Source organism: Juglans microcarpa x Juglans regia, chromosome 5D (genome assembly GCF_004785595.1).
Source record: "Juglans microcarpa x Juglans regia isolate MS1-56 chromosome 5D, Jm3101_v1.0, whole genome shotgun sequence".
NCBI classification, from domain to species: domain Eukaryota; kingdom Viridiplantae; phylum Streptophyta; class Magnoliopsida; order Fagales; family Juglandaceae; genus Juglans; species Juglans microcarpa x Juglans regia.
Genome location: NC_054602.1, coordinates 32530698 through 32558100, shown reverse-complemented (window position 1 = coordinate 32558100; position 27403 = coordinate 32530698). Strand labels below are relative to the sequence as shown.

At 35.9% G+C, this 27403-nt stretch overlaps 3 protein-coding genes and 1 pseudogene across 3 annotated transcripts; 3 read left to right on the top strand and 1 right to left on the bottom strand.

Annotated features, from left to right (window-relative positions):
* The first annotated feature begins 9834 nt into the window (after positions 1-9834).
* LOC121266568 (18.1 kDa class I heat shock protein-like) lies at positions 9835-10549 on the top strand. The gene has a single exon (XM_041170437.1). It carries the CDS (start codon positions 9922-9924, stop codon positions 10408-10410), a length of 489 nt encoding a protein of 162 aa, XP_041026371.1. The 5' UTR covers positions 9835-9921; the 3' UTR covers positions 10411-10549.
* Positions 10550-11464: 915 nt separating this feature from the next.
* LOC121263999 (copper transporter 1-like) lies at positions 11465-12727 on the top strand. The gene has a single exon (XM_041167012.1). The coding sequence runs from the start codon at positions 12057-12059 to the stop codon at positions 12522-12524; it is 468 nt and encodes a 155-aa protein (XP_041022946.1). The 5' UTR covers positions 11465-12056; the 3' UTR covers positions 12525-12727.
* A 7576-nt stretch (positions 12728-20303) lies between these two features.
* LOC121264900 (copper transporter 6-like) lies at positions 20304-20960 on the top strand. The gene has a single exon (XM_041168252.1). The coding sequence runs from the start codon at positions 20304-20306 to the stop codon at positions 20760-20762; it is 459 nt and encodes a 152-aa protein (XP_041024186.1). The 3' UTR covers positions 20763-20960.
* On the bottom strand, positions 20913-27051 carry LOC121265915 (annotated as a pseudogene).
* Positions 27052-27403: the final 352 nt, after the last annotated feature.

Sequence of the window (27403 nt, the reverse complement as noted above, 5' to 3'; positions counted from 1 at the left end):
ATATTATTTAACTAGTATATTATTGAGTTTAACTAACTATATAAGATATAGTTGTATAAAATTTAAATGATTAATATATAGAAAAACACATATATTTTTTATAAAATATGTATAAAATCGGAGGCGGAGTCGGAGGACCAAGTCGGAGGCGGAGGCAGATTGTCGGAGGCGGATCGGAGCGGAGTCGGAGTCGGTTCTTCAATGACTCCGACTCCGACTTCGACTCCGACTTCCAATAGGAAAAAAACTCCGACTCCGACTCCGACTTGTCGGAGTAGGAGCGGACTCAGAGCAGAGCCGGAGAGGAGTCGGATTCGGAGTCAGATTGTCAGATTTTTGCTCAGCCCTACCCCTAACATAGCAATACTCTATAAATAAAAGATGAAGAAATATATAGAAAAATGTTAATTTTATTTAGAAGAAATTTTTAAAAACTTATTTCTCCACGTGTCAGCTATTGATACGTCGAAAGTTATAAAATTTAAAACTCAAAAATTGAATTTAAAAAAGAAACTCACAATAGAGTTTTGTACGTAAAATTGTAAGTAAAATTATAAATACATGTAACACTAGTCAAATATATATGTTCTAAATGGGAAAAAATAAAGAAGTGATTCGTCATATAAAAAAAGAAAATTACAACTGTAGATTATCTACATTAATAGTTGCTTCAATTCCCAAGAGAGAATTAAAAATAAACATAAGAATTATGGCTAATACAGTCAAGGACTCAAGATTGTGTTTGTTAACTCAACTACTTCATTATTATTTATTACTAATTTCCAAATAATTTATTACTATTTATAAACTATTGATTTTTTTATTATTATTATTCATTAGTTTTTCATTACTATTTACATAGCATCTAAAATCACCTCAGCATCCATACATATCCTTTTAAGTGTCTGTTGTTTGTTGGGTAAGGTCTTGCCCTCTACTGTGGAGTTTCTATCAAGTTCCCAACAACTACTTTTCAGATAAATTCTACTTATCATCACCTACACCACACATCAGCAGATGATTTTTCATTTTTGTCATTTTATTTAAACACACATATCAAAGTTTAAATAAAATAATAAAAATAATAAATCATATATTAGTATGTGGTATGTAGATGATAAGTAACATTTCTCCCGCTACTAAACTCACCCTTCCATCCCCTAATTACAATATGGTTAATTGGATTGGGTTGCCCATTAATCTCTTTTTACTGGGTTGGGCCTCAACCGTTACTATCCTTACTAGCTTCCTTCCTTTACGCACTCATATATTTGGTATTTGTAGTCAATATCGAATAAAGAGATTGGTGGAATCTATATATGGAGAAATATTGTATTTGATTTTAAATTGTGTCATTTTTAATCTGTAGTATTTTTAAAACGTTTGTCATTTAAATGATTAATATAAAAAACCACTTAGTTGAGTCATATCAATATATAAGTGTGAATGGAAGATGGGATTTTTTACAAAAGAAAAAAAAAAAGTATATTAATTATGTATATTTATAAAATCTATATATATATATATATAAAGTCAAAACTATGTACACTTTGGACTAAGTTAAAAGAGCTACAGATTAGCAAAAAAGAGTTAAAGTCATGTTAAAACAAAACGACAACTAAACAACTAATTCTAACAATTAATGATAAACAATTTTATATGATCAATTACTTGTAATAGTTAAATTCTAGAAGGAATAATATTTGCAGTCATATGAATCGGATATGAAAATTTAAATTTTTAATAATAGACTCCACTTTTTTTTAAAAGGAGTGCACGATACTTGCACAACTCATGACTGTATTTAGCATTATTCAAATATTAGAAAGCATGAACTAGTTTCGGAGGTTGAATTATTTTGTATAAAACCTTTCGCACACAAAAAAGAACATGAAAACTAGCTGAAAGAGTTCGATGAACAATATTAGTAGTCGTAGTGTAAGGGTTCTCTGAGTGTATGAATGGATGTAGGCAGTTTCTGGTTTGTAGTGCAAGATTTCATAATGGAGACAGTAATGTAAATGGATTCACACTTAAAGAACTAGCATGATAACTGTTTGATAAAAAGCAACTGAGGAATCAGATTGCCAAAGGGTTCTTCGAGGGCCCTTAACCTCCAAATTCTAGATGTTTCTTAATAATGATTTTTCCAGTATCCTTGTTCAGACGTTCTTTCCACTACATATCCTTGCAGGAATAACAAACTTGACAAAGGAAACTGCAACACGTGTAAAGTAAAACAGAATTGAAAACAGAATGCAAAAATAGACTAATACGACAACTAAGGCTTAATGGACTTGAACGGCAAGTAGCCTGCGAAACGTTCCCCATCCTCATACGACATCGTGCTGGTCATCCCCCTGAAACGGTGAGCTTCATCCTTCCTTCTTAAACGCTGCGTTGCGAGTTCCCCTTAAGATCCCTAACTCTTCACTTCAATTCCCTCTACTTCCTTCGATACTTGCATCTCTCTGTGTCCCCCCCATCGCCGCTCCTTACCCCATCTCCTTGTGAGACCCTAACAATCTCCCTCCCTTAAAGCACCTTGCCCACAAGGTGTGGATAAAGGTCTCTAAGCTTCCAGAGTGATTCCCAGCTATTGTTCTCATGGTCGATTCCAACCCATTTGATTAAAACTTCGGTGGTAGCTCGGCTGCGTATGTTCTTGAGACGGCGGTCCAAAATGGCTTCGGGTTCCGGCAAGATTTCACCTTTATCGTTCACGGGTGGCAACCGCGGCAGTGGGCAGATTTGCTCACCTAATTTTCTCTTCAAACAAGAGACGTGGAAAACTGGGTGAATCCGGGAGGCTGCTGGCAGATCCAACTTGTAAGCCACTTTTCCCACTCGCTGGAGTACTCGGAAAGGCCCATAAAAACGTGGAGAGAGCTTAAGATTCCGACGAGTTGCGATGGACTTCTGCCGATAAGGCTGAAGTCTGAGGTAAACCCAGTCACCTTCAGTAAATTCCCTTTCAGTTCGTTTACGATCAGCATAAAATTTCATCCTTGCTTGTGATGCCTCTAAATTCTGTTTGAGCAATGACTTGATCTGATCCCTTGTGTGTAATAAACTGTCCACTGCTACATTTGATGATGTGCCTGGTATGTAAGTGGTGAGTTTAGGAGGACTGTAACCATAGAGGGCTTCAAAGGGTGAAATTTTGGTAGATGTATGATAGGATGTATTGTACCAGAACTCTGACATGGGTAACCATTGGGCCCAGCTCTTAGGTTTTACCCCCGCGTAACATCGTAAGTACCCCTCCAAGGTTTTGTTAAGGGCTTCTGTTTGTCCATCTGTCTCTGGGTGATAGGCAGAACTATAATTCAAGGTAGACCCTTGTAGCTCGAAAAGGGCCTTCCAAAAAGAACTTAAAAAGATGGGATCTCGGTCTGAAACTATTATTTTAGGAACCCCGTGAAGTTTGAACACTTCTTTTAGAAAGATTTGAGCTACCCCAGCAGCTGTATAAGGGTGGGAGAGTGCCATAAAATGGCCATACTTAGTGAATCTGTCCACTACTACCAGTATAACACTTGCACCTTGAGACACTGGTAACCCTTCCACAAAATCTAAAGAAATTGCTTCCCAAGCTTGTCCAGGAATAGGTAGTGGTTGCAAGAGGCCCGGGGGTAAAATAGACTCAGATTTATTGACTTGACATACATCACATTCCCTGACTGTCTTTTTGATATCCTTTTTCATACCTTTCCAAAAAAAATCTCTTTTGGCTCTTTTGTAAGTTTTAAGAAATCCTGAGTGTCCAGCCTGGGGATCTTCATGTATAAACTTAAGAACTTTGCTCTTGAAAGCTGATTGAGGGTCCACCACTATTCTTCCTTTCTTTAAGATTAAGCCGTGCTGAAGTGTGTAACCAGTAGGCACCTCCTGGTTATTGTCAAATCTGGCTAATAGTTGCTGTAAATCTGTTGAGGTACTATAAGTATGCTTTAGTTCCTCAATCCATAGAGGGGTAGGAAAGGTAATAACAGCTAGCGACCCCTCAGGAACTGTTTCAGACTCATGCCTTCGTGAAAGTGCATCTGCCACTTTGTTTTCCTTCCCCATTTTGTACTGGATGTTGAAGTCGTATCCCATAAGTTTGGTAATCCATTTTTGTTGGGTTACCGTGCCCACCTTTTGCTCGAGTAAGAATTTTAAGGCCTGCTGGTCAGTCTTGATAGTGAAAGCCTGACCCAATAGATAAGGTCGCCATTTCTGAACAGCTGTTACAAGTGCTAGGAACTCCTTCTCATAAGTTGATAGGGTCAGAGCTCTACCCTTTAAAGCCTTGCTGAAAAAAGCTATTGGTTGGCCTTCTTGCATTAGGACAGCTCCTATGCCTCCCCCGCTGGCATCACATTCCAGTGTAAAAGGTTGTGAAAAGTCTGGCAGCCTCAAAACAGGTGGTGAAGTCACGGCTGTCTTCAGATCCTGAAATGCTGTATCTGCCCTTTCACTCCATAAAAATGAGTTAAGTTTCAACAATTCAGTAAGTGGTGATGCAATGAGTCCATACCCTTTAATGAACTTACGATAATACCCAGTGAGCCCCAAAAATCCTCGTAAGGATTTAATGTTCTTAGGCACCGGCCAGTCAAGCATGGCTGCCACCTTCTTTGGGTCTGCCTTGACCCCACCAATAGTCACAATATGCCCCAAATATTCTACTTCATTCACCCCAAACAAACATTTAGACCTTTTTGCATATAAACAGTGATAAGCTAAGGTCCTTAAGACTTGCTGTAAATGATCCAGATGGTCTTCCATACTGCTGCTGTAAACCAGTATGTCGTCAAAAAAAACTAACACAAACTTCCGCAAGAAAGGTTTAAAAACTGTATTCATCAGCCCTTGAAATGTAGAGGGTGCATTGGTAAGCCCAAAAGGCATTACCAAAAATTCATAATGGCCTTCATGGGTGCGGAAGGTTGTTTTATGGACATCCTCGGTTACCACCCTGATTTGATGATAGCCAGACCGTAGGTCTAACTTGGAAAATACCACTGAGCCATATAACTCATCCAGTAATTCATCTATTATTGGAATTGGGAATTTATCCTTAATAGTTTCCTTGTTGAGGGCTCTGTAATCAACACATAAACGCCAACTGCCATCGTGTTTTCTGACTAATAATACAGGAGATGAAAAGGGGCTGGAGCTGGGTCTAATAACTCCAGTTGTCAGTAATTCAGAGACAATTTTTTCTATTTCAGCCTTTTGGTAGTGGGGGTATCAATAGGGTCGGGTAGAGATTGGGCTAGTGCCCTCCTTCAAAACGATCTTGTGGTCATGAGACCTGGGAGGAGGCAAGCCCACAGGCTCTTGAAAGACCTGGTGAAAGTGTTCTAGCAACTGAAAAATTTCTGTGCAACAAGGCTGAGATGGCTGTTCCACCTCAGTATCTATTAACTTTAAAATAAGTGCCTTCCCTTTTTGAACAGTTTGCAACAAAAATTTATCATCTTCATTAACAAAAGTAGTATCACTTAATTGTAGGCCCTTCAACCCCACTATTTTACCCTTCCACCGAAATTGCATCACTAAGCTAGCAAAATCCCAAGTAATTGGTCCAAGGCCTTTTAACCACTGTACTCCCAGCACAGCACCACATCCAGGTAAGGATAAAACGTGAAATGAGGGAGAGAATGTGGTACCTTGTATGTTAGTGAGTACATTACTGCAATAGCCTTGACTTTGCAAGAGCTCACCATTCGCCACCCGTACCTTGAGCTGTCCAGCTCCATCCATAGGTAACTGATTTTTCTTTACAATTAGAGGATCGAGAAAATTGTGGGTGCTTCCGGAGTCCACCAAAATCACCACCATAGAGGTGCCAATCTTCCCCCATACCCTCATTGTATTCGGACAAGGAGTGCCCGTGAGTGCATTGAGAGAAATTTCTGGATTACTTCCAAGCAGTAGTTTAGGCCCCGTCTCTTCAGGTTCTGTTGAGTCATAAAATACTTCATCAGTGATGTCTTCTGCAACAGCTTCTGAACCGTGTAGTAAGTAGAGCTTAGGGGTTTTACACACATGCGATGGGTTCCATTTCTCTTCACAGTGAAAACACAAGCCTTTTTTTCTTTTTTCATCCATTTGCATAGAAGAAATTTTTCTTGTAGGTACTGCTGGTCTGGTAATTCTAAAAGTGTTTTCACTGATTGATCCTCCTTGGTTATTACTGAAGTAAGATGTACTGCCCTTATCCCCCCATGTTTTTGTTGATCTCCTTGAACTGACAATATACTCCTCTTGGATTCGTGCAAGGCCAAATGCTGCATTCAGATTTACTGGGTTGAACATACGAAGGGGAAGGCGAATCTCATCTCGAAGGCCACTGAGGAAGCAGCTTAACTTATGGGAATCTGGAAGTCTTTTCAGTCTATTGGAAAGGGCTTCAAATCTGGCCTTGTATTCTGCCACAGAGGAGGTTTGCTTGAGGCGTGTGATGTCCTCCATGGGATCATCATAAGCAGTAGGCCCGAATCTGAGTTGAAGAGCTTGGATAAAAGTTTGCCAGCATATGAATTGGCCAGTGTCTGCAGCATCCTGATACCACACAAGAGCCTCACCATTCATATGGTAGGAAGCCATGAGAAGTCTATGGGCACCAAGTGTTTGGTGAAAGTCAAAGTAATGTGAGGCCTTAAAAATCCATCCCGCCGGGTCTGTGCCATCAAAGGAAGGAAACTCCAGCTTGATTCCTCTAAATGGTGGTCGTCGATGTTCCATCTGGTCCTGTTCTCCATCTACATGAGGATCCCGAGTCACAAGTTGTGTTTGGATCTGATTTTGAGTAGCCATCATGGTGCGCATCATGTCATTCATCTGGTGCATTTGATCCCTTAACTCCTGAATGCTGTGCTCGTGATTAGCAAGCATTTCCTGCTGTTTACTAGATCTTGTATTTTCAGCCATTAGGACCGTGGGCTCTTGATACCAATTGTAAGGGTTCTCTGAGTGTATGAATGGATGTAGGCAGTTTCTGGTTTGTAGTGCAAGATTTCAGAATGGAGACGGTAATGTAAATGGATTCACACTTAAAGAACTAGCATGATAACTGTTTGATAAAAAGCAACTGAGGAATCAGATTGCCAAAGGGTTCTTCGAGGGCCCTTAACCTCCAAATTCTAGATGTTTCTTAATAATGATTTTCCCAGTATCCTTGTTCAGACGTTCTTTCCACTACATATCCTTGCAGGAATAACAAACTTGACAAAGGAAATTGCAACACGTGTAAAGTAAAACAGAATTGAAAACAGAATGCAAAAATAGACTAATACGACAACTAAGGCTTAATGGACTTGAACGGCAAGTAGCCTGCGAAACGTTCCCCATCGATCCCTAACTCTTCACTTCAGTTCCCTCTACTTCCTTCAATACTTGCATCTCTCTGTGTCCCCCCCCATCGCCGCTCCTTACCCCATCTCCTTGTGAGACCCTAACACGTAGCCTTAGCCATTGATTTCAATGGACTTCAGTATATATAGAAGAGAAGGTTATCGTATAGAAGAAATTTACTTCTAAATCCTATTTTTTATACGCCCAACGTTGACGTACCCAAAACAAGTAGTGTGTTAATTAATACGTGAGTTTATGTGTGTGACAGAACTCTATGGTAATATTTGGGTATATATGCCCATGCTAATACACCAAGTTTTTTCTTTTCTAGTTTTTAAGAGGAAAAGGCTCCAGTTTTATTAATCATTCCTATATTTCAAAAGACGAAAACTATTAGCTACCTCTAAAAGCATTGGTATTGGCTTATCCAAATGCCAGTAAAAGTCATATTTTAAAGAATGTTCACTAAAATTCTGCTACTTTGGATTAGCTAAACATATTTCATTTGGAAGATGAGGTACAGTAACTTCATCTCTAGAGTCATATATGAAAGAAACTGTAGCATCTTCATTCTAATATTTTATTATTTCTTTTATTTTTCTTTTCCTTCCCTCTAGTGTAACTTCATCCATACAATAACTTCATCCCTAGAATTACGATGCATTTTTCTATTATTAATTATATTTTTATAAAATAATATTCATCATCTTTCTTTAAATATTTTTTAAATATAAAAATAATTAAGAAATATTTTTTTTGCGTCGATCTATCTATAATCATGCAAAAATGATAATAATATGAATAAATTTTTTATTAATTATTTATAAAGTAAAAAATAATGCAATAATCTTATCTTATAACAAATTATAATATAAGTAAAATTCATCTATATAATTTAATTAAAGAAATAATAATAATAAAATATATTATTATTATAGTGCGATGACTAATTCATTAATGTAGACGAATGATTAGTTAAAAGTAAAAAAATTTCATATTAGTCAAATTTTAAAGATTAGGATGATCAATCTAATGCCAATGCTCTAATTATTTGGCAAAACCATCAGCTAATTAATCATTACCTTCTCTCTCTCTCTCTCTCTCTCTCTCTCTCTATATATATATATATATATATATATATATATATATCATAAATTTCAGCTGATAACGAATCAAGCAATTGTAGAACTTCATCCCAAATAGTGAAGTATTTTCAAGGAGGTCGAACGCTTTTTTTTCAACCAAATAACATAGAAGAGAATTGTTTCCACCACCAAATATGGAATAGCTAGCAAGTTGGTAGCTAATGAGTTGACCGAGTTTTAAAGATGATATATATATATATATATATATATATATATATATATATATATATATATAGTTCTGTAAAAACTGCAACACAAACGAGTTGATCTTGCAAATCATCATTTTATGATCATGGGCTTGTTTTCGAGTACTTATGGGAGGGTCGATCTCATGTGACATGAGTAAGCATTTACCATGTTATAGTAGCCCATTAGGGAATTAAATCATACACTACAAAGAAACTACTTATTTGTGGCTAGTTAATTCTAGCAAAATGACTATTTATAGTCAAAATGAGTCTGTTTTAATTACAAATGATCTTTTCATCCCAATTAAATGGTCACAAAAGTTCATTTTTCTTGTAGTGATATAAGTTTAAAATTAACCATGAACCGCCGGTTTTATGGCCCTCGGGTTCTTAAGTTAAAGATATATATGACACGTGCTCATGAATGGGTACTATGAGACAATTTAATAATAAACCAAATTGAAAGAGTTAATTATAACGTCTGAAAACTTTACGGATCAAGATTTCCAACCATTTTTTAACTTAAATATTACTTATAATCCAGAGAGATAGATATGCATAGTACAATATGGACTATACTGAGTTTAATATTGAAAGTCAGAGTGGTTTATATATTGTGTTTATTTCTCTCCTACTCATAAAGAGTGTTTAGATAAAAAAAGAATTATAAAAAATCTTTTATTCGGGAGCTTATAAGCATAAAATTAATGTTAAATATCATCTCTTCTCGTAGGAGATAATTACACGAGGAATTAAATAAAAGAGAAGCTCGTGTGTGAATTAATGCCTTCCAGCAATAAAGGCTCACGGACCCATGGGTCCTCTCGATCGCTCAAATATTGGACTCGTCGAATGAAATCAAAATCTTCAATATACGTACGCATGCATGCTGGTCCTTCAAGAACATCATAAATGAGCATGCAAAGGAATTAGCAGCGCGCATCAATCCCAATAAGATATATTCCCGTCCCGCATGCACCCACTGGCCTTGATATTCTTTCCTCATTGCGCATGCCTTTTCTAGCTTTTCAATAAAGGAGATTCCTATCTGAACACCATGGACGGCACACCAAAAACCTACCCAAATCCACCATACAAAAAAATGCTCCATGCATCCTTGATTTGATTTTTCTATAAATACAGCATCCGCCTAGTTGAACTGCAGCAACGTTCCTGGATCACCAGTGTACTGTGCTTTCAGTATTATTTCTCATTACCAAAACAACCTACAAAGATATATAATGTCGATCAATAATATTCTTAATAGCGTCTTTGGTAGTCGCTCATTTGAACCTCTGAATCTTGAGGCTTGGGACCCGTTCCAGGAGTTTCATGATTTCAGAAGCAGTCTAACTATACCCCAGACTTCCTTCCCAAACGAAACAACGACATTCGTGAGCGCTAGGGTTGATTGGAAAGAGACCCCAGAGGCATACGTGCTGAAGATGAGTCTTCCGGGGCTCAAGAAAGAGGAAGTGAAGGTGGAAATGGAGGGGGATAGTGTCCTCTGCATTACAGGCGAGAGGAAGATGGAGAAAAAAGAGAAGACGGAGAGATGGCAGCGTATAGAGCAAAACAGCGGCAAATTTGTTAGGCGTTTAAGGCTGCCTAAGAATGGAGATGCTCGTAAGGTCGGAGCTTGTCTACACAATGAAGTACTTACTGTTACAATTCCTAAGGAGGAGACCAAGAAGCATCTTCCCAGATACATTCCTATTTCCAACCACTGAAAGTTTCGGTACTAATTAATGACTATAATTTTCTGATAATTTGATAAAATAAAGTACTGTGATCATGTAAACGATCCATCCTATGCTAAATCTCATAACCGATTAAGTAATTATATAGAATAATTCTACTTATCATATCCAGATACCACACGTTTTTTTTTGAACCAGTTCTAATTTTGAACATTTTGTAACAAGACCCATGAGTTTATATATTCACAAATAAAATACTTAAAGAATATTTTAAATAAGTTAGACACTATTTGATTTTAAATAAAGACATCAAATGTTGAATAGGTTTTCTTAGTTTGTTAATAAGAAGTCTAAAGACTCCTTTTGGGGTTTCTCTAATTGAATAATTATAATGTGTCTCTCCGGTTATATCGCTCACTTTGCCTCTATTGCCGTGGCACACGTGATTTAATAAAAAATAAAAATAAAATAAAATAACAAATATAAAAAAGGTAGAAAAAATTTAAGATTTTAGTTTTCATCTTCTCTAATTACCCTGTATTATCCCCTTTTGTATTTGGTAAATTGGGTACGTAATAAAGAAGAGTTATAATATGCGAAAATGATAAATTCAGGAAAGGACTAAGCAGTTCCATATGGAACGGAACCCAATAGTTGAATTGGGCCAGTCTCTTTTGCTTGGGCTCCAAGTCCTCAATTTAATCCTATGTTTTCAACTACAACAGGGGTCCAGTACCCTCAGATGTTGCCGAGTAAATGGGCAGACTCAATTTGATTCGGCTCGTTGGTTTAGGCCTTTTCTTTCTTCATTTTTACTTGACCATGGGTGTTGGATTAACAAATAACAATACCGGTCCATCTATCTCACTCAAATTAGATCATCCTATTCAATACTCAATTATTCCTTAGATAATATTTTTTGAGTAATATTAAATACAATCGTGTAATGTGTAAGCGTTATACAATTATTTAAAAAAAATAAAATTTACTGTTAAAAAATTATTACTTTTTTATATAAATTTCATATTTATTATATTTTTAAAAACAATTATACGCGCTTACACAACTCTCATTTCTCATATTTCTCATCTTTTTCCAACAAAGTAACAAATTGACCGTAGGTACTGGCGGCCGGTCGCAGCGCGCAATATCTACGTGCCAATCACTCCCTATGCATGGGCTGACATGAGTCATGACACAATGCACAGTTCTATTAATTAAATCTCTTTTATTTTTATTGTTTAGATATCTTTGTTTCTTTTATCACTTTAAAGTACTGACATTCCATAAATATCGCTTAGAATCTGTTAATCTGTTCACTTCCGTCGAGGGATTGCTTGGAAATGAGTCATGGCACATTTGTGCAAAAGCCCAAACGGCCATGTCCCACGCGCACTCACATATAAAAGCACACTGCCTCCTCCGTATACTGCACACTCCCCTCATTCACTTCAAGGTTCATTCATACCTCCAATTTACAGCAACAAGAAATGCCTGCTTCCTTCCTCCATTTATATTACTACTTATAAATGGAAAGGCAACATGGGTGCCAAAAGAGTTAGCTGTGGGAAATTCTCTTCTCTTCTCTCTTCGTGGGTTCTTAAACCAACCCTTGCTTTCGTCTTTGAGCCAAAGTAGCCCCCATTTATTTCTTTATTTTCTTTGGGTTTGTGATCATGGAGACTACCTCGCATCACGGTTTCGGAGCTTTCAACGGCACCGGCGGTGGGCACATGCGGCACCGGAGAATGATGATGCACATGTCCTTCTACTGGGGCCATAAAGCTGAGGTTCTCTTCTCTGATTGGCCCGGGACGAGCTCGGTGATGTACCCTCTGGCTTTGGTCTTCGTGTTTGTTCTCGCTGTGCTTGTCGAGTGGCTCTCCCACTGTAACATTATAAAGCCCGGGACGAACAACTTGGCGGCGGGGCTGATGCAGACGGCGATGTACACGGTACGCTCCGGTCTGGATTACATGGTTATGCTTGCCGTGATGTCGTTCAACGGTGGTGTTTTTCTGGCGGCGGTTGGTGGGCGAGCGGTGGGGTTTTTGCTTTTTGGGAGTCGAGCTTTTAGGAAGACCGGTGGATCTGCGTCGGGTTCTGATCAGGGTCCGTCCGATCTTCCTCCGATGAAATGCTAATATGATAGATACCAGATAGAGCAACTATTATATGTAGCACTTGAAGTCGAAGGGGTTTCGGGTTTGATCATTTTACATCAATTCCAACTTATGTTTGCATAAAATAAATATTTACAATTTATATTTTAATTATGATTAATGAAATGTTGGGTCCAACTTTGGACGCTCGACGATTTTAAGGATAAATAAGAGAATTTAATTAATTCGGTTTCTTTGTTGACCTGGTTTTCGCAATGATATAGATTTGGTGCATCTTGCTGATATATGCTTAATGAGTATTTTTTTAATAAATTTGTGATTTTTATTTTATTTTTAATATTTAAGAGATTTAAAAAAAGCAAAAATAATAATAATTTTACTTATTGGTGAGATTTCTCGGTGAGAATCTCGGTGGCTGTAGCTTGTAGCAGGCCCTATTATTATTATTATTATTTTTTGAATGAACCATATTTCATTTATAGAATTAAAGAATACATGACTTATCAAACTAATAACAGACATAACCTCTTGAGGACCATCCTCGATCCACACCAACTCACTTTCTAAGTATAAGCCTAGTTTTGCAGCCATATGTGCAGCCTTATTTCCATCTCTTCTAGCAAAGCATATATCCCACCCAACTTGAGCAGACATTAGGACTTGTATATCATCAATCAATTGACCCTTCCAAGATAGATCTGAATTGCATCCCTTAACCCCATCAACAACTTGCTTAGCATCACCCTCGAAAAGCACCTGATGCATATTCATTTCTTGGCACAGTTGAATACCCCTCATAAGGGCATAGCACTCTGTTGTGAATGTAGAACAAACATAGGACCTTGGAGCAGACACCACTATCTCAGCTTCCCCTCTGAAGTTTCTTACCACAATACCAATGCCCATCAGGCTGCCTTCAGCATCATAAGCAGTATAAAAATTTAGTTTATAAAAAGGCTCAGTTGGGGGATTCCATCTAATGACATAAACCTGTTGAGGCAGCCTATCCGCAATGGGTATTGAGCTTTGATACAAGTCATGAAATATCTCTATGTCAGATAGTGCATATCTGAGTAGAGTAGATGGACCCTTAAACGAATTTTCAAAAACATAGCAGTTCCTTCTAGTCCATAACTTATAAAATATTGCGGCAACCTGATCCAAGATTATCACCTCAACTCTGCTGTAAAGTTCTTCCCACAACAGCTTAAAATCAAAAAAGTTTGAGTTCCATTTCCTTAGAGGGTTATCATTGTCTCCCCATACATCCATAGATGCAGGGAAAAACATGGATAACAGACTCCTCAACCCTCTTACACATTGGACACCAATCCTCATCAACTATATGTTTCTTCCTCAGCATCTGTTTTGTAGGTAATATGTCATTAAAGCTTTCCAAAGAAACTGTTTGATTTTTCCTGGAACCTGCAGCTTCCACATCTTCCTCCAAACCACATCAGTAGCCTCTGCATTTGATGACTCCTCTTTAGCCTGCTTTGACAAAACATAGTCCAGGAAGTAGGCACTTTTAACTGTGAAGATCCCTTTTGTGTTCCTAGCCCAAATAAGTCTGTCACTAATATTCCTCATACTGAGAGGAATACTGCAAATAAGTTGTGCCTCCTCTGAGTTAAACACTGCTCCCACTAGATTAGTCTTCCACCTGCAGGTAGCCTCATCTATAAGCTCAGCAACTGTAGAGTCATCATTCAACAGATTAATGGGTGACTGAACTTTGTAGGAGATAGATTGTGGGATCCATCTGTCATGCCAAACTTTAATAATATGCCCATTCCCAACTCTCCATACTGCACCTACCTTTACCAAGCTAATGGAGGACCAAATACTCCTCCATACATGAGAAGGAGAGTAACCTGGTTTAGACTCCAACACATCACAGTTTTTAAAATATTTACTTTTAAAAACCTGTGACACCAAGGAGTTTGGGTATTGGATTAATCTCCATACTTGTTTAGCCAATAATGTTTTGTTGAAACTGTTCAAATTCCTTAAGCCAAGTCCACCTTTGTTCTTCACTTCCCCTAGCCTTTCCCAACTCCTCCAATGAATGCTATTGGTCCCTCTCTTATGGTTCTACCAGAAACAAGAAAACATAGCCTCAATCTCTTTTAACAAACCATATGGAAGTCTAAAAACACTCATGGTGTATGCAGGAATTGTTTGCAACACACTTTTAATAAGAATTTCCTTCCCTATTGAGGATAACATATCAGATTTCCAACTACTTAATCTCTTCCAAACTTTCTCTTTCAAGTGTCTAAAAGTGTTGTACTTTGATCTTCCTACCATAGTAGGCAGACCTAAGTACCTATTGTAGTTCCCACACAGCACTCCATTAGTGGAATCAACAATCAGCTCTTTTTCTTCCAGATTTGTATTAGGACTGAAAATAATAGAAGTATTTTGTCTATTCATCATCTGACCAGAAGCACATTCATACAAGCATAAAATCTGCTCAACAGAACACCATTCTTCTTGCTTTGCCTTACAAAAGATGACACAATCGTCTGCAAATAACAAGTGGTTAATAGATATCCCACCCCTTGAAGCAGCTACACCACAAATAATTCCACTTCTCTCAGCTTATTGGAAAAGGGAACTAAGTTCCTCAGCACAAAGAAGAAACAAATAAGGTGACAATGGGTCACCTTGTCATAGCCCTCTTGAAGGAACAATAGGCTGGCCTAAAATATCATTTACTTTAACAGAATATGTCACTGTTTTAACACAAAGTATGATCAGTTTGGTCCATTTTTCACCAAAGCCCAACCTCAACATGATGGACTCCAAAAATTCCCACTCTACCCTGTCATAAGCTTTGGACATATCAAGTTTAATAGCCATGCTGCCCACTTTGCCTTTTTGTCTTGCCTGCATAGTGTGTAACAGTTCGTATGCCACCATAACATTGTCTGTGATGAGCCTTCCAGGAATAAAAACACTTTGGTTCCAAGAAACTACCCCAGCCAGCACCTTTTTCATTCAATTTTCCAAAACTTTAGATATTAGCTTATACAATACATTGCATAAGCTAATAGGTCTAAATTTATTCATAGAAGAAAAAGAGTTTACCTTAGGAACCAAAGCAATAATGGTGTGATTTAAACCTGTAGGCATTTCCCCATTTTTCAAGAAATCCAGAACAGCTTGAGTAACCTCCATACCAACTATCCCCCAATGATCTAGGAAAAATTCAGCATTAAAACCATCTGGTCCAAGAGCTTTAAAAGGGGACATTTGTTTCAAAGCAACTAATACTTCCTCACTGGTGAATTCCCTTTCCAGATCACATCTCATAGCTTCAAAAATTCTTGAGTTTACTCCATCTAAACACTGATTTATACATTCTCTAGAGGGATAAGTAGAGAGAAATACCTGTGAGAAATACTGCCTGAAACCGTGCATAATTTCTTCTGGGTCTGTTAGCACCACACCGTCACCATTCATTATTCTTTTAATGCAATTTTTCTTCATTCTCTGATTGACACAAGCATGGTAAAATTTTGTATTCCTGTCACCCTTTTCCAACCAATGTCTCTTAGCTCTTTGCTTCCATTTTATGTCCTTTTAATCCAACAAAACATCAATCTCCTTCTGCAGTTGTTTCTGGGCAGCCATAGAGCTTTGTGTCTCATTAACTTGCAACTGCTAACAGTATAGTTTTGTCTTTAATTGCTTTTGTTCTCACCCTGTCCATGTGCTTACTCCACTTCTTGAGACCCTTGCTGCAATCTTCGAGTTTTGCCTGCACAGATTGAAGGAAAGATCTTCCAGTGTACCTTTTCTGCCATTCTGCTACTATCAATGAAGAGCAGCCCTCTTCCCTCCCCCAGTTAAGCTCATACTGAAACCTACTAGGCCCTCTTCTTCGAGCAAGATCAGACCAGCCACAATCTAACAATAACGGTCTATGGTCAGAGCATATAACAGTTGATGTTTCAACTCTGAAGTTCCTGTTGCCATCTATCCAAGATTGATTAGCCAAGACTCTATCTAATCTTTCTTTGGTATAGGTGTCATCTTCACGTCTATTACTCCATGTAAATTTCTCCCTCTTCCATCCTAGATCATTCAAGTTTCCTTGATCTAACACTTGTCTGAACAGGTTCAACTGATTCTCACTTCTTTGACAACCACCCACCTTCTCATCATTTGATAGTATTTTATTGAAATCCCCAATGACACACCAGCCAATGCCATCAAGTTTGAAGGATTTCAAGAACTCCCAAGCTCATTTCCTTTGGCTGACATCGGGTGACCATAAAAGCATCTAAGAAGCCATCTAGAATCACCCATAACATTAGAAACCACAACATTTATATGTTTGGATGAGTAATTAACTAACTAAACATTAAGCTCTTGCCTCCACATGATCAAAAGACCCCCACTTCTACCCATTGCATCAACTCCAATACAATTCTCAAACCTTGCCTGCTTTGCAATAAACTTGGCACGACTAGCAGCTATTTTAGTTTCCATCACAAACACCACCTCGGGCCCTTTAGTCTTCACTAAGGAGCAAAGACATTGAACTGTTCGAGGGTTCCCAAGCCTCCGACAGTTCCAGTTTAATATTTTCATAATGCTTGGCGGGCCTGGCATCCAGCCTCCACCAATCCATAATGTGAAACATCATCAGTTTTGCCTTTCTTTAAAGACACTAAGTCTGAAAGTGTGGCATCATCCTCGTCAAGCAGTCTTTTCTTACTATGCTGAACATCTGATTGTAGGGTAGTTTTGCCTTGATCTCGAGCTATTCGCTTCCACTTACCTCCCCCTTTTTGAATAGGTTCAGTCCCTATTATTATTATTATTTATTTTGATATGATATTTAGTTATTAAAAATTTTGATTATTAAGTATGTGGAACATATATAATAAAATATGTATATGGTATAATTTGATGTAAAATATAAATTTTAAGTTTTGAATGTTTCTAATTAAAATAATGATGTAAATAGTACAATCCATACACGTGTGAATGGTATAATCTAATAATAGTCACTATCCAAAATCAAAGAAACTTTTGTACTTTACAAGGGTCCAATACGTAAGATCGTCGAGGGATTAAAGATTTTTTATTCTATGTAACTCATCAGATGTTTCATGTGCACCTTCTATGTAAAGTGATTTTTTCCCTTACAGCTGCTCATTCTTAGAATGCGTTTAAATGTTAAATTAAATTGAATTGAGATGATAAAATATTATTAAAATATTATTTTTTAATATTATTATTATTTTAAAATTTAAAAAAATTGAATTATTTATTATATTTTATATTGAGATTTGAAAAAATTATAATGATAAGTTTGAGATGAATTTATGTATCAAACTAAGTGTTGACCTTTCATGCCTTTTGTCCAACTTTCTTGTTTTGTTAAAAAAAAAAAACTCTAATCATAAAAATAATTTTATAAATTGATATTACTTGATACGATTAATCAAATTTTAAAATTATTTTTATTGTAAAATAAATTTAATAATTTACATGAAATCACGTCAATTTATAAAATTATTTTTGTAATCTCTTTGTGACTGTAATAATACTATTTTTTAAGTAATTGCTCTCAGCCTCAACTAGTAGCTACTCTCCTTTTTCTTAAGAGTAATAATAATCTTTTTTACAACTTTTATATAACTATATTTAATATTAAATTATCTATGTAAAGTGGAGATTCTTTTATAAGCTATTTTATAAAAATATCTATCATTTAAAACATAATGAAATAGAAATTGTAAAAAATTGGTTATAAATGTATCATTTTTTTAAATGTTTAAAAAAGTTACTACTAATTAATGAATTTGTGTATCTTTTTTAGAAAAATGCTAAATGCACTTAGAAAAAATTTATAAAAAAATTTACTTTTCCACATATTAGTTATTTATATATTAAAAATCATGAAATTTTATCTAATCATTGCAACTTTTTTAAACTCTCAAATAAAATATAAAAAAATAATAAAATTTTTTTAAATTTTAAAATAAATTTTATATTAAAAATAAATTTTTATTCAGTTTAACTTTAGAATATTTTTATTCTTTTTAATTTTTTAAAACTCAATAAAATATCTTAATTTAAATAATTTTACTACTATTAACATATATATTAAGATATTCTAAATACTCGTAACAGAATCTTAATATAAAAAAATTTATAATGTAACTTATCACGTAAAATTAAGTCAATTTATCAATTTAAGAAATTGAGATAACAACTTACAAGAAAATTCAACGTGTAATTGCATAACAACTCCATTTCCGTGCAGGACCGAGAGGACTGGAAAAAACTGGCCTCCTTTGAAAAGTCTTTATTTCTACAGCAAATTTATTGTCTTTTCGGACTTTTCTCTAAGGGGATTGATTGTTCATTCATTAAGATATGGCCCATGATAAGCCACATAACCATTAGATATTTATAACCTTGAGGTGTATAACTTTTGCACATTTTAAAAAAATAATAATAATAAATTTCAAACTAATATGAAAAAATATTTTTTTAATAATAAAATTAATTATTTTTCAAAGAAAATAATACGATGAAATTTGTACATCCTATATGACAATTAAGAAATATTATCCATAAGTCTCACACTTAGGAGTGTAAATTTAAATCGAAAAATTGAAAAACTGGACCGGACCGCTTGGTCCGGTTTTGAACCGGTCCGGTCCGGAACCGGTTTTTATATTATGAAAACCGGCCGGAACCGGTCCAGTTTCGGTTCCGTAGTTTCCGGAACCGGACCGGACCGAACCGGACCGGTTGAAAAAAATACATATATAAAAATTAATTTTATATATTATATAAAATATTTATATATATAAGTTTTATATATAATATATAATTACATATTAAATTTTTATATATAATATATAATTATATATCATATATGAAATAATTTCATATTATAATTTATAAATTATAACATAAAATGTTAATCTTAAATATGAACATTTGTAATTTTTTTGATCATATGTTATTAATATAATTATATATAAGATAATTTTATTATAATTTATAAAATAAAAATTTAATCTTAAAGATGAAAATTTAATTGATCATATGCTTTAAACGTAATATATATATATATATTAAATTATTAATAACATTTTATTATAAGAAATAATAATTTATTATATATTTTTTATATTTTAAAAAAAGGGACCGGACCGGATCGGAAATTGGTAAAACTGGATGTACCGATTTAGGAGGGTAGCCGAGGCGTAATCGATTTTGAAAAATAAAAAATCAGTACATACCAGTTCGATTCTAGATTTTGTCTGAAATCGAACTGGACCGGACCGGTTACACTCCTACTCACACGTTATACACTCACTTAAAAATATATAATTTTATATTTTTATTCTATTTTACTTATAAATATATTTAAAATTATTTTCATTATGTAGTTAAAAAAATAAAATAATATATTTTTAAATGGATATATAAGATATAAGTCTTATGTTTAGAATTTTTTACAGCTATTTTTCAAAGTAGAAGCTACAAGTATAGCCGAACCCTTCCTATACGGAACCTCAAAGTCAAGTCCACTCATCACAAAACCTTCGCTATTTTTTTCCTCCCCAATTTCCACGCAATCCAACGGCCATTTATTTCCGACTCAGACCTCTTCATCACCTGTGCTGTCATTGGCTCCATCTCCTTTATACGTACACCATACACGCGCACAATATTACAACTCAAAACAAGACAAAACTTGACATTGCCTACTCCCTAGTGTGGCAGGGACCCAATCCTCCAAAAAATCTCTCTCTTTGAGAAATGTCTGATGAACATGATCACGGCGGCCACATGCACATGCCTCCTTCCGATGGTAGCATGAGCAAACATAGGATGATGCACATGAGCTTCTACTGGGGCAAAGATGCCATAGTCCTCTTCTCTGGATGGCCTAATCAAGACCTTGGCATGTACGTGGTGGCTCTTCTCTCTGTCTTTTCCCTGGCCGTCGCCGTCGAGGTATTGTCCATCTTGCCGGCTGTCAAACCCGGCCACAAACCGATTGCGGGCGGGCTGATTCAGGCCACCGTCTATGCTTTTCGCATGGGCTTGGCTTACCTAGTCATGCTCTCTGTCATGTCCTTCAACCTTGGAATCTTCATAGCCGCGGTGGGTGGCCATGCCGTTGGGTTCTTTCTCGTCAAGATTCGTGCCCTTGCCAAGGCCAAACCTGCTCATGAGACCATGTCCTCCACCGCATTAATCACTACTAAAGTTTGATGTTCATGTCTTCCAAAAGGGAATGGTGTCTTTTCAGTGGTGCATGTCTATAATATTGTAACCGTCTTTACTCGCTCTTTAATCTACTGCTGGGATGATTGTTCAAGTGAAAAGAGTCTAGGTGGTCTGTGACTCTGTATTGCCCGAGTGTGTAATGTAGTGAGGTTTCTATTCAATATGACGCCGTTTTAAAGCTAATGTGTATTGTCAATCATAGGCAAGTGAGACAAATATCATAGTGAGATGTATAACCCAGGATGTTTTTTTTTTTTTTTTTCTTTTCTTTTCTTTTCTTTTGGCAACTCAGAAATATCATAATATGGTGCATCTCTGCAGCCCAAGACCTGATAATAGACGTCTACCGATAGGCCGAAAGCAGGAAAACAAACCCAATTGACGGGCATCAGCTGCAGCTTCACGTGATTCTTCTGAATTATCCGCATCCAAATCCTCCTTAGCAATGTTGTCAGGCTTTTCACCTACATGTTATGATCTTCTCTATCTCCAGCATCTGCAATTTCCCCTTGTTTCTTGTCAGTTAGTCCTTTAAATTGTTTCCGAGCCTTCCTCTCAACTTCCTGAAATCAAAGGATTGATACATGATACGATACAAAATATTTTCATCTCCATGTCCAGATAAAAAATGAGTTTTTGAGGGTGTTCCAACCTAGCTACCTGCTCCTTCTCCTGTGGTTTTACAAGAGCAGCTGTTGCATCAGCTTCAGATGCTTTGTCGAGTTTCATTATCTAATCGAAAAGCAAGTTTTACATGGGGTCGAGAATTTAATGATCAACTAATACTATAATAAATATCAGAGCCTTCACATGTGCCGGGCTTGCATCTAAAACCTACATAGTTTCAGCATGAATAGATATATAAAACAAAAACAAAAACAAAAGAAAACTACCTTGGCCTGTGAGATAAATTACTAAAACCGGTTGAAGATATACAGCGCAAGGATGGTCTGACACCCAAGAGCATGCAGGGTTCTAGTCGAAGCTTTTTTATTTATTTTTAATAAAGAGAACGGGACTCCAATTTTATTGATTACCCTCACTTGTGGTAGAGTAATACCTTATACAGATAATGAAACTTGGGGGGTTACAAGGAGAAAGTAAGAGCCCAAAACCAAGTTCCTAAAAAATATAAAAGACTTTATAAGTTTACAAGAAGATTAAGAAAAGCCTAGAAAATTTAGTGCCTAATAGTAGGAAGACCTGCACGATCAAGAAAGAACAGAGCAATCATATGTTTAGGGAGTTGAAAGTATTAACACAAGCAGTGCATTACACAAGCATCATGACTCAGCTGGTGATCTGGACAATGATCTGGCAGAACCTTCAAGAATATTGTCTTGACTGTGTAATTTGTTGATTCTCTGACAGCTAGTGTAACCGAATTATATTCCTTGATCTGTTTTAATTTTCCCATTTTGTATCGCATACAAGCTGTACCAATGCCTATATAAGAGGTCTCACATCTGTAAACGTATTATGAAGTAATACAATTGAATTCTCTGCCTTTTCTCTCATTCTGTTAGAAAGAGAGATGGAAAACTTAGCGTATGTCCCATAGCACCATAATTTACTAGACTGTCTGCTAGCGCCATTACCTTCTCTGTAAACATGATTAATATTGAAGGGAAAATCATTCTTGAAATGTAAAATATCATCCCAAATGTTATTTTATTCGAAGTTTGATGGAAAGTTTCCTAACTAATTGCACCTCATTAGATATTTTTGTTATTCGTTTGCCAATCGACTAAATATGTTCGAGACAACTGTCAGTGTTGACATTAGACTCTGATAAAGCCAAACCAATGATTTATAGTTTGCAGCAAAAGATAGACACTTCATTGTTAACAATTTATATATCACTTTCTTTCCAAGAGGACAACCACAGGAAGCGTTAGGCCAATGCGTGGGGGTTGCATTTCTGACTCTGACATAATACACTCAGTTGACTGGTTCAATAAAATCACCTCACAGCTAAATCATTATTGAAAATGCTAACTGATTTTATTGCCAAAATGTCTTTTTCTCCCGCCTGATGAGATGGCTACCGCATTTTGAAGTCACAAGACGTACCTTGTTACATGTCTCAATGCACTTTCCGCATTCTCCAAGTTTAAGCTGACATGCAGCCACATTCAGGTGCAACAGATTCTTCATACAATACAAGAAAAGACAAGAAAATCTTTAATGCATTCACAGAAAGATGGCACAACACAGAATATCAGGTCGCTGAAGTATAAGAAGATTCATTATGCAAGAATCAAACAATTGCATTTCATTGGATTCCTAAATGGAAAGGATAAAGAAAACACTTGCTCGTGTTTTTGCGAATTCCATCCCTTCGTCATCATCTTGTGGATCGACATGATTAAATTTCCGAAGCACCTGTTGAGCAACCACCATAGTATTATGAGTCATGACAGCTTGAAAGCACAACAGATTCATTAACACATTAGAGCAGAAGAATATTGTTTATTATATAAATAGCACAGTTTTTATAAGTTTGTGAATAAGATTCTAGACAAACTTAATGGCTAGTATGTCCCGGAATTTAAGTCCATCTACAACAGATCTTGAAAGAAAATAATTATTGTAGGTCAGGTAAGTCAAATGATTACAATAAATGTTTTTATGACCTCTCGGTAAATACTATAATTATCAATGTTTTGAATACCATACCGGACACCGTACCGGTCAAGGCACTGGAACGAAATATTTCGGTACCGGTACCGTTTCGGGATAGCGTTTCGGGATAACGTTTCAGGATAGTCGATCTATAAATAAATTATATATATAAATTATATTCTAAAATAATAGTCTATATATAAATAAATTATATACAAATACATATATATATAAATTATAAATAGTCTAGTCTGAATTGAGGGTTAAAAAATAAGCTTGTAGTTTGAAAAAACGAAAAAAAAAAAAAAAAAAAAAAAAAAAAAAAAAAAAACACAGGCCGAAATATCGGCCGGTACCGGCCGAAATATAGGCCGGTACAGGCCGAAATTGAGGCTGGTATGACCGGTACCGGCCGGTATTTTGACCGGTACGGAACAGGTATAGTAACTGTACCGGCCGGACGGCCGAAACGAAAAATTTCGGCCGTACCGGCCGGTACGGTACGAAATTTAAAACTTTGATAATTATGCCAGCCAAATTGGGCAACATGATTGATAACTATCAGCAATTACAATAAAAGAAAGCGGTAAAATTTCAACATAAAAATAGCAATTTTCATCCCAAAACATTGATTGAGATCAATACTAGTTTTCCTTCTACTTGATAAGATCTATAGAAATAATAGAAAATACCAATCACCCCATCCAAAATACTTTAGATTAAAAGAAGACAAAATTACCTTCTCATACTTTTGTAATACCCTAATGGAAGGCCCAAACCACATGGCCTATATTCCAAAAGGACTAGTCAATGATACAATTGGAGCCTCATTAGAACCTTATAAAGAGCAAGAATTTCTCCTTCCCAAGCAATGCGGGATCCCATACACCACCTACCTTTATCCATATCATATGGGATATCACAACTTTGCTCTTGCAAGTTCAAATTTTCCTTCTTTGAAGAGTCTATTTCCCTGAGAGAGAAAAATATTATCACAGATCTATCGTGGTGGCAATTTTAAATGTTCTCACTTGAATGATACTTAAATCTGATTTTTCAAAACAAACAAAGGATAGTAAACATGGATTCAATCAATAGACCAAGTTGCCATATTTATGCAACAATTGCATATACGCAAGTTTGATGTGATAAGATGTGTAAAAACATTCCATAGCTGGCTCTATGCAGCACCATTAAATGTTACTGACATACTGTGTCTGATATTCTCTGCTTTGTCCATTATACTTTTGAAGTTCAAACCAGTCCAATCCCGCAATGGGGATTCAAATCAGGCACAAATGACGAAATAGAAGTATCAGAGGCTTCATTGATTAACCAGATAGACATCTCAAGGTAATCGTGGTTCAACCAAGAAAACAAATCTCAAAACTCAAGGCATCTATCATAATTAAATTCAGGCCTACTTCACTTCAATAAATGTAAAGCGGAAGTTATTACCAAATATACACCCAGCAAAGAAGTTTAAATCCAAGAACAAATTTCAAGAAAAGTTTCAAACGGATTTTTTTTTTATCGCTAAGTTTCAAGCGCAATTTTCTGTCATGTATTAGTTTCAATTGATGATGAAAAGCCAAGTAAAAATAAATCAGATCAATTAATATTTGGACATCCAAATGCTTGGTCTGTGAATTTAGCATTATTTTTGTCCCATAAATTTAAATTTCTATTTTCAAAAGCAGCAAAGTCATGACAAAAGGATTATATTATCACCTTTATACTTTCCAGAGACAAAATTAGAACTTTTTAAATTTCTTGGACGAAAATCAAACTTGAACCAAAATTTTAGGAACCAATAGTATATGCTACAGCTGTTGATGATGGACCATTCTCAACAATTAGGGAGTTCTAATGTCCAAGTAACCACAAGTCTAATGGTCAACAACAGCACTTCTGCAGCCATCTTAGAAAATATGCTATGCTTATCACAAGTCTAGCATCAAACTGAGGCTTAAAGAACTACATTCATAGATTACCTGTGGCATCTCAAAACCAATAAATCCAATTTCCCTCCCATTCAACATGAGCACCTTCAGGAACATTAGCTGGCCTGATCATATCAGGGAAAGTTCTGAGTTCCGCACATATTTCGAAGAGGAAGAAAGAAGACGATAGACATGATAGACTAATGATAATGATAATTAGAATAGTAGCCATATTACTCTATATATGTTGTTCTGGCAAAACTGGATACAATTAGAGGGGGAAAGCTAGATTTTTAAAGTAACCTAGGGAACTTTTCATATGCATAATCAGGTGGACATGTGAGAAGAGCAAACTCGCCCAGCAGCATCAAACAAACAAACATTTCAAACCCCTCATGCACCTAGCATACAAAATGGGATTCTCAGTCTGTTAAATTGCATTATAGAAGCAAGGTTTTAGCATAACTCAGTGAAATTTGTGTGATCCACATTGGTACAGGGTTGATTTACAGGATAATATGGTCTTCAATGCTAAAAAACTCACAACTTGATGTTTAAAAATATTCAAACAAATCATGAGTTCTCTATAACACTCACAAGCCCCTCTCCAGAACTGAACTCCAAAGGCTGACCATTGTTATCTACTCTTGTATCATAGAAGACCCTCTTCTCTTCATTCAGAAGCATGCCCTTGTAATGGACTTGTAATAGACTGTCATGAAGAGGGCAATCCATCAGAAACTCACATAATTGTTTCAATCGATTGAAAAAACCGTCATCTTTGGTTCACAGAAATCACAATAAAAGTGAATAGTATGGCCATCTATTAGATAATGTAGATCATGAAGAGTAATGCTTGAAAAAAAAAGAAAAGATTGGCAAAGAAGCTGTTAAGCCAGTAACTGGAACCAAAACAATGTGAAATTAGAGAAATCATGCAGCATCGTTTAACAAGGAAAAGAAAAGTTCTGAAACCCACCCCAACCTTTTCCATCACGAATCTGCCGTTTTATTAGGCTTCCATCTCCAAGCACGTCCCACACCTGTCAATGCGTAAGTACAAAGTAAAATCATATTTTGAAGTCCAGCAGAGTTCTTGTATGATGTTGTGTACTTGTGTGTGATATACGGATAGAGTGGTAAAATTAATAAATTGGAGGTTTTAATAAACCAATTTCACCTTGAAGCAACAAGGCAACATTCTGAATTACTTATTTATTCAAGAAATGGGTAAAAAATAATTCCATTTGAAGCATGAAATGCACCACTGCAACAGAAGGAACCATTGCAAAGAAGAGTAGTGATATACTTACAACTTTTTTTACAACTATTTTACAACTCATTTTACTATCAACCAATGTAACTGTGCTACTTCATCCAAAATAATTTCATTTTTCTATAAATACCCTAGAGTTGTGAAACGGTTGTAAAAGAGTTATAAGTTTAATGTTTTCCTAGTTGCAATACAGATATATGAATAAACAACTATGATTTCTCAAGAGGAAGAACACCAGACCTGAATGAAGTGGACAAGCTTCACATCAAAATGAATCTGACAAGCTTCAAATCCTTCTATCACAGGGATCAAAGGAGATTGACTTAACAAAGTGCCAAGTGGAGTGCTTGAAATATGCACTTTGTTAAGTCAATCTCCTTTGATCCCTGTGATAGAAGAAGAAAGGAAAATATTACAGTTGAGGTTTCATCTTGAACTGATAACAAATATACAGTAAATATTACAGTATAAATAAACCATCCATGAACTTAATTTGGCCACTCTAGAAGGTCTCATCCAGGAAGTAGAATGAATATCTTCAGATGCAACAAGTAAAAATAAAAGTAAATGGGATTTTTACAAACAGATGCCAAATATTATAATTGGTTTCCATTAAGTTCATTCTATTCCATTCTTTACCATATCTTTCGCCTATTCTTTTTTAACATATAGTTTCAGAAACTAGGATAATGATATACCATTGCAACTTCACCCTTCAACATCGTCAGAATACCTTCTAGTAATCCCGCTATCATCTTGCTTTTTCGCAAAACATGTCTTAT

What these genes read in the sequence shown, in the direction of transcription:
- LOC121266568 (XM_041170437.1), top strand. Translation starts at nt 9,922, where the DNA reads ATGTCGATCAATAATATTCTTAATAGCGTCTTTGGTAGTCGCTCATTT.
- LOC121263999 (XM_041167012.1), top strand. Translation starts at nt 12,057, where the DNA reads ATGGAGACTACCTCGCATCACGGTTTCGGAGCTTTCAACGGCACCGGC.
- LOC121264900 (XM_041168252.1), top strand. Translation starts at nt 20,304, where the DNA reads ATGTCTGATGAACATGATCACGGCGGCCACATGCACATGCCTCCTTCC.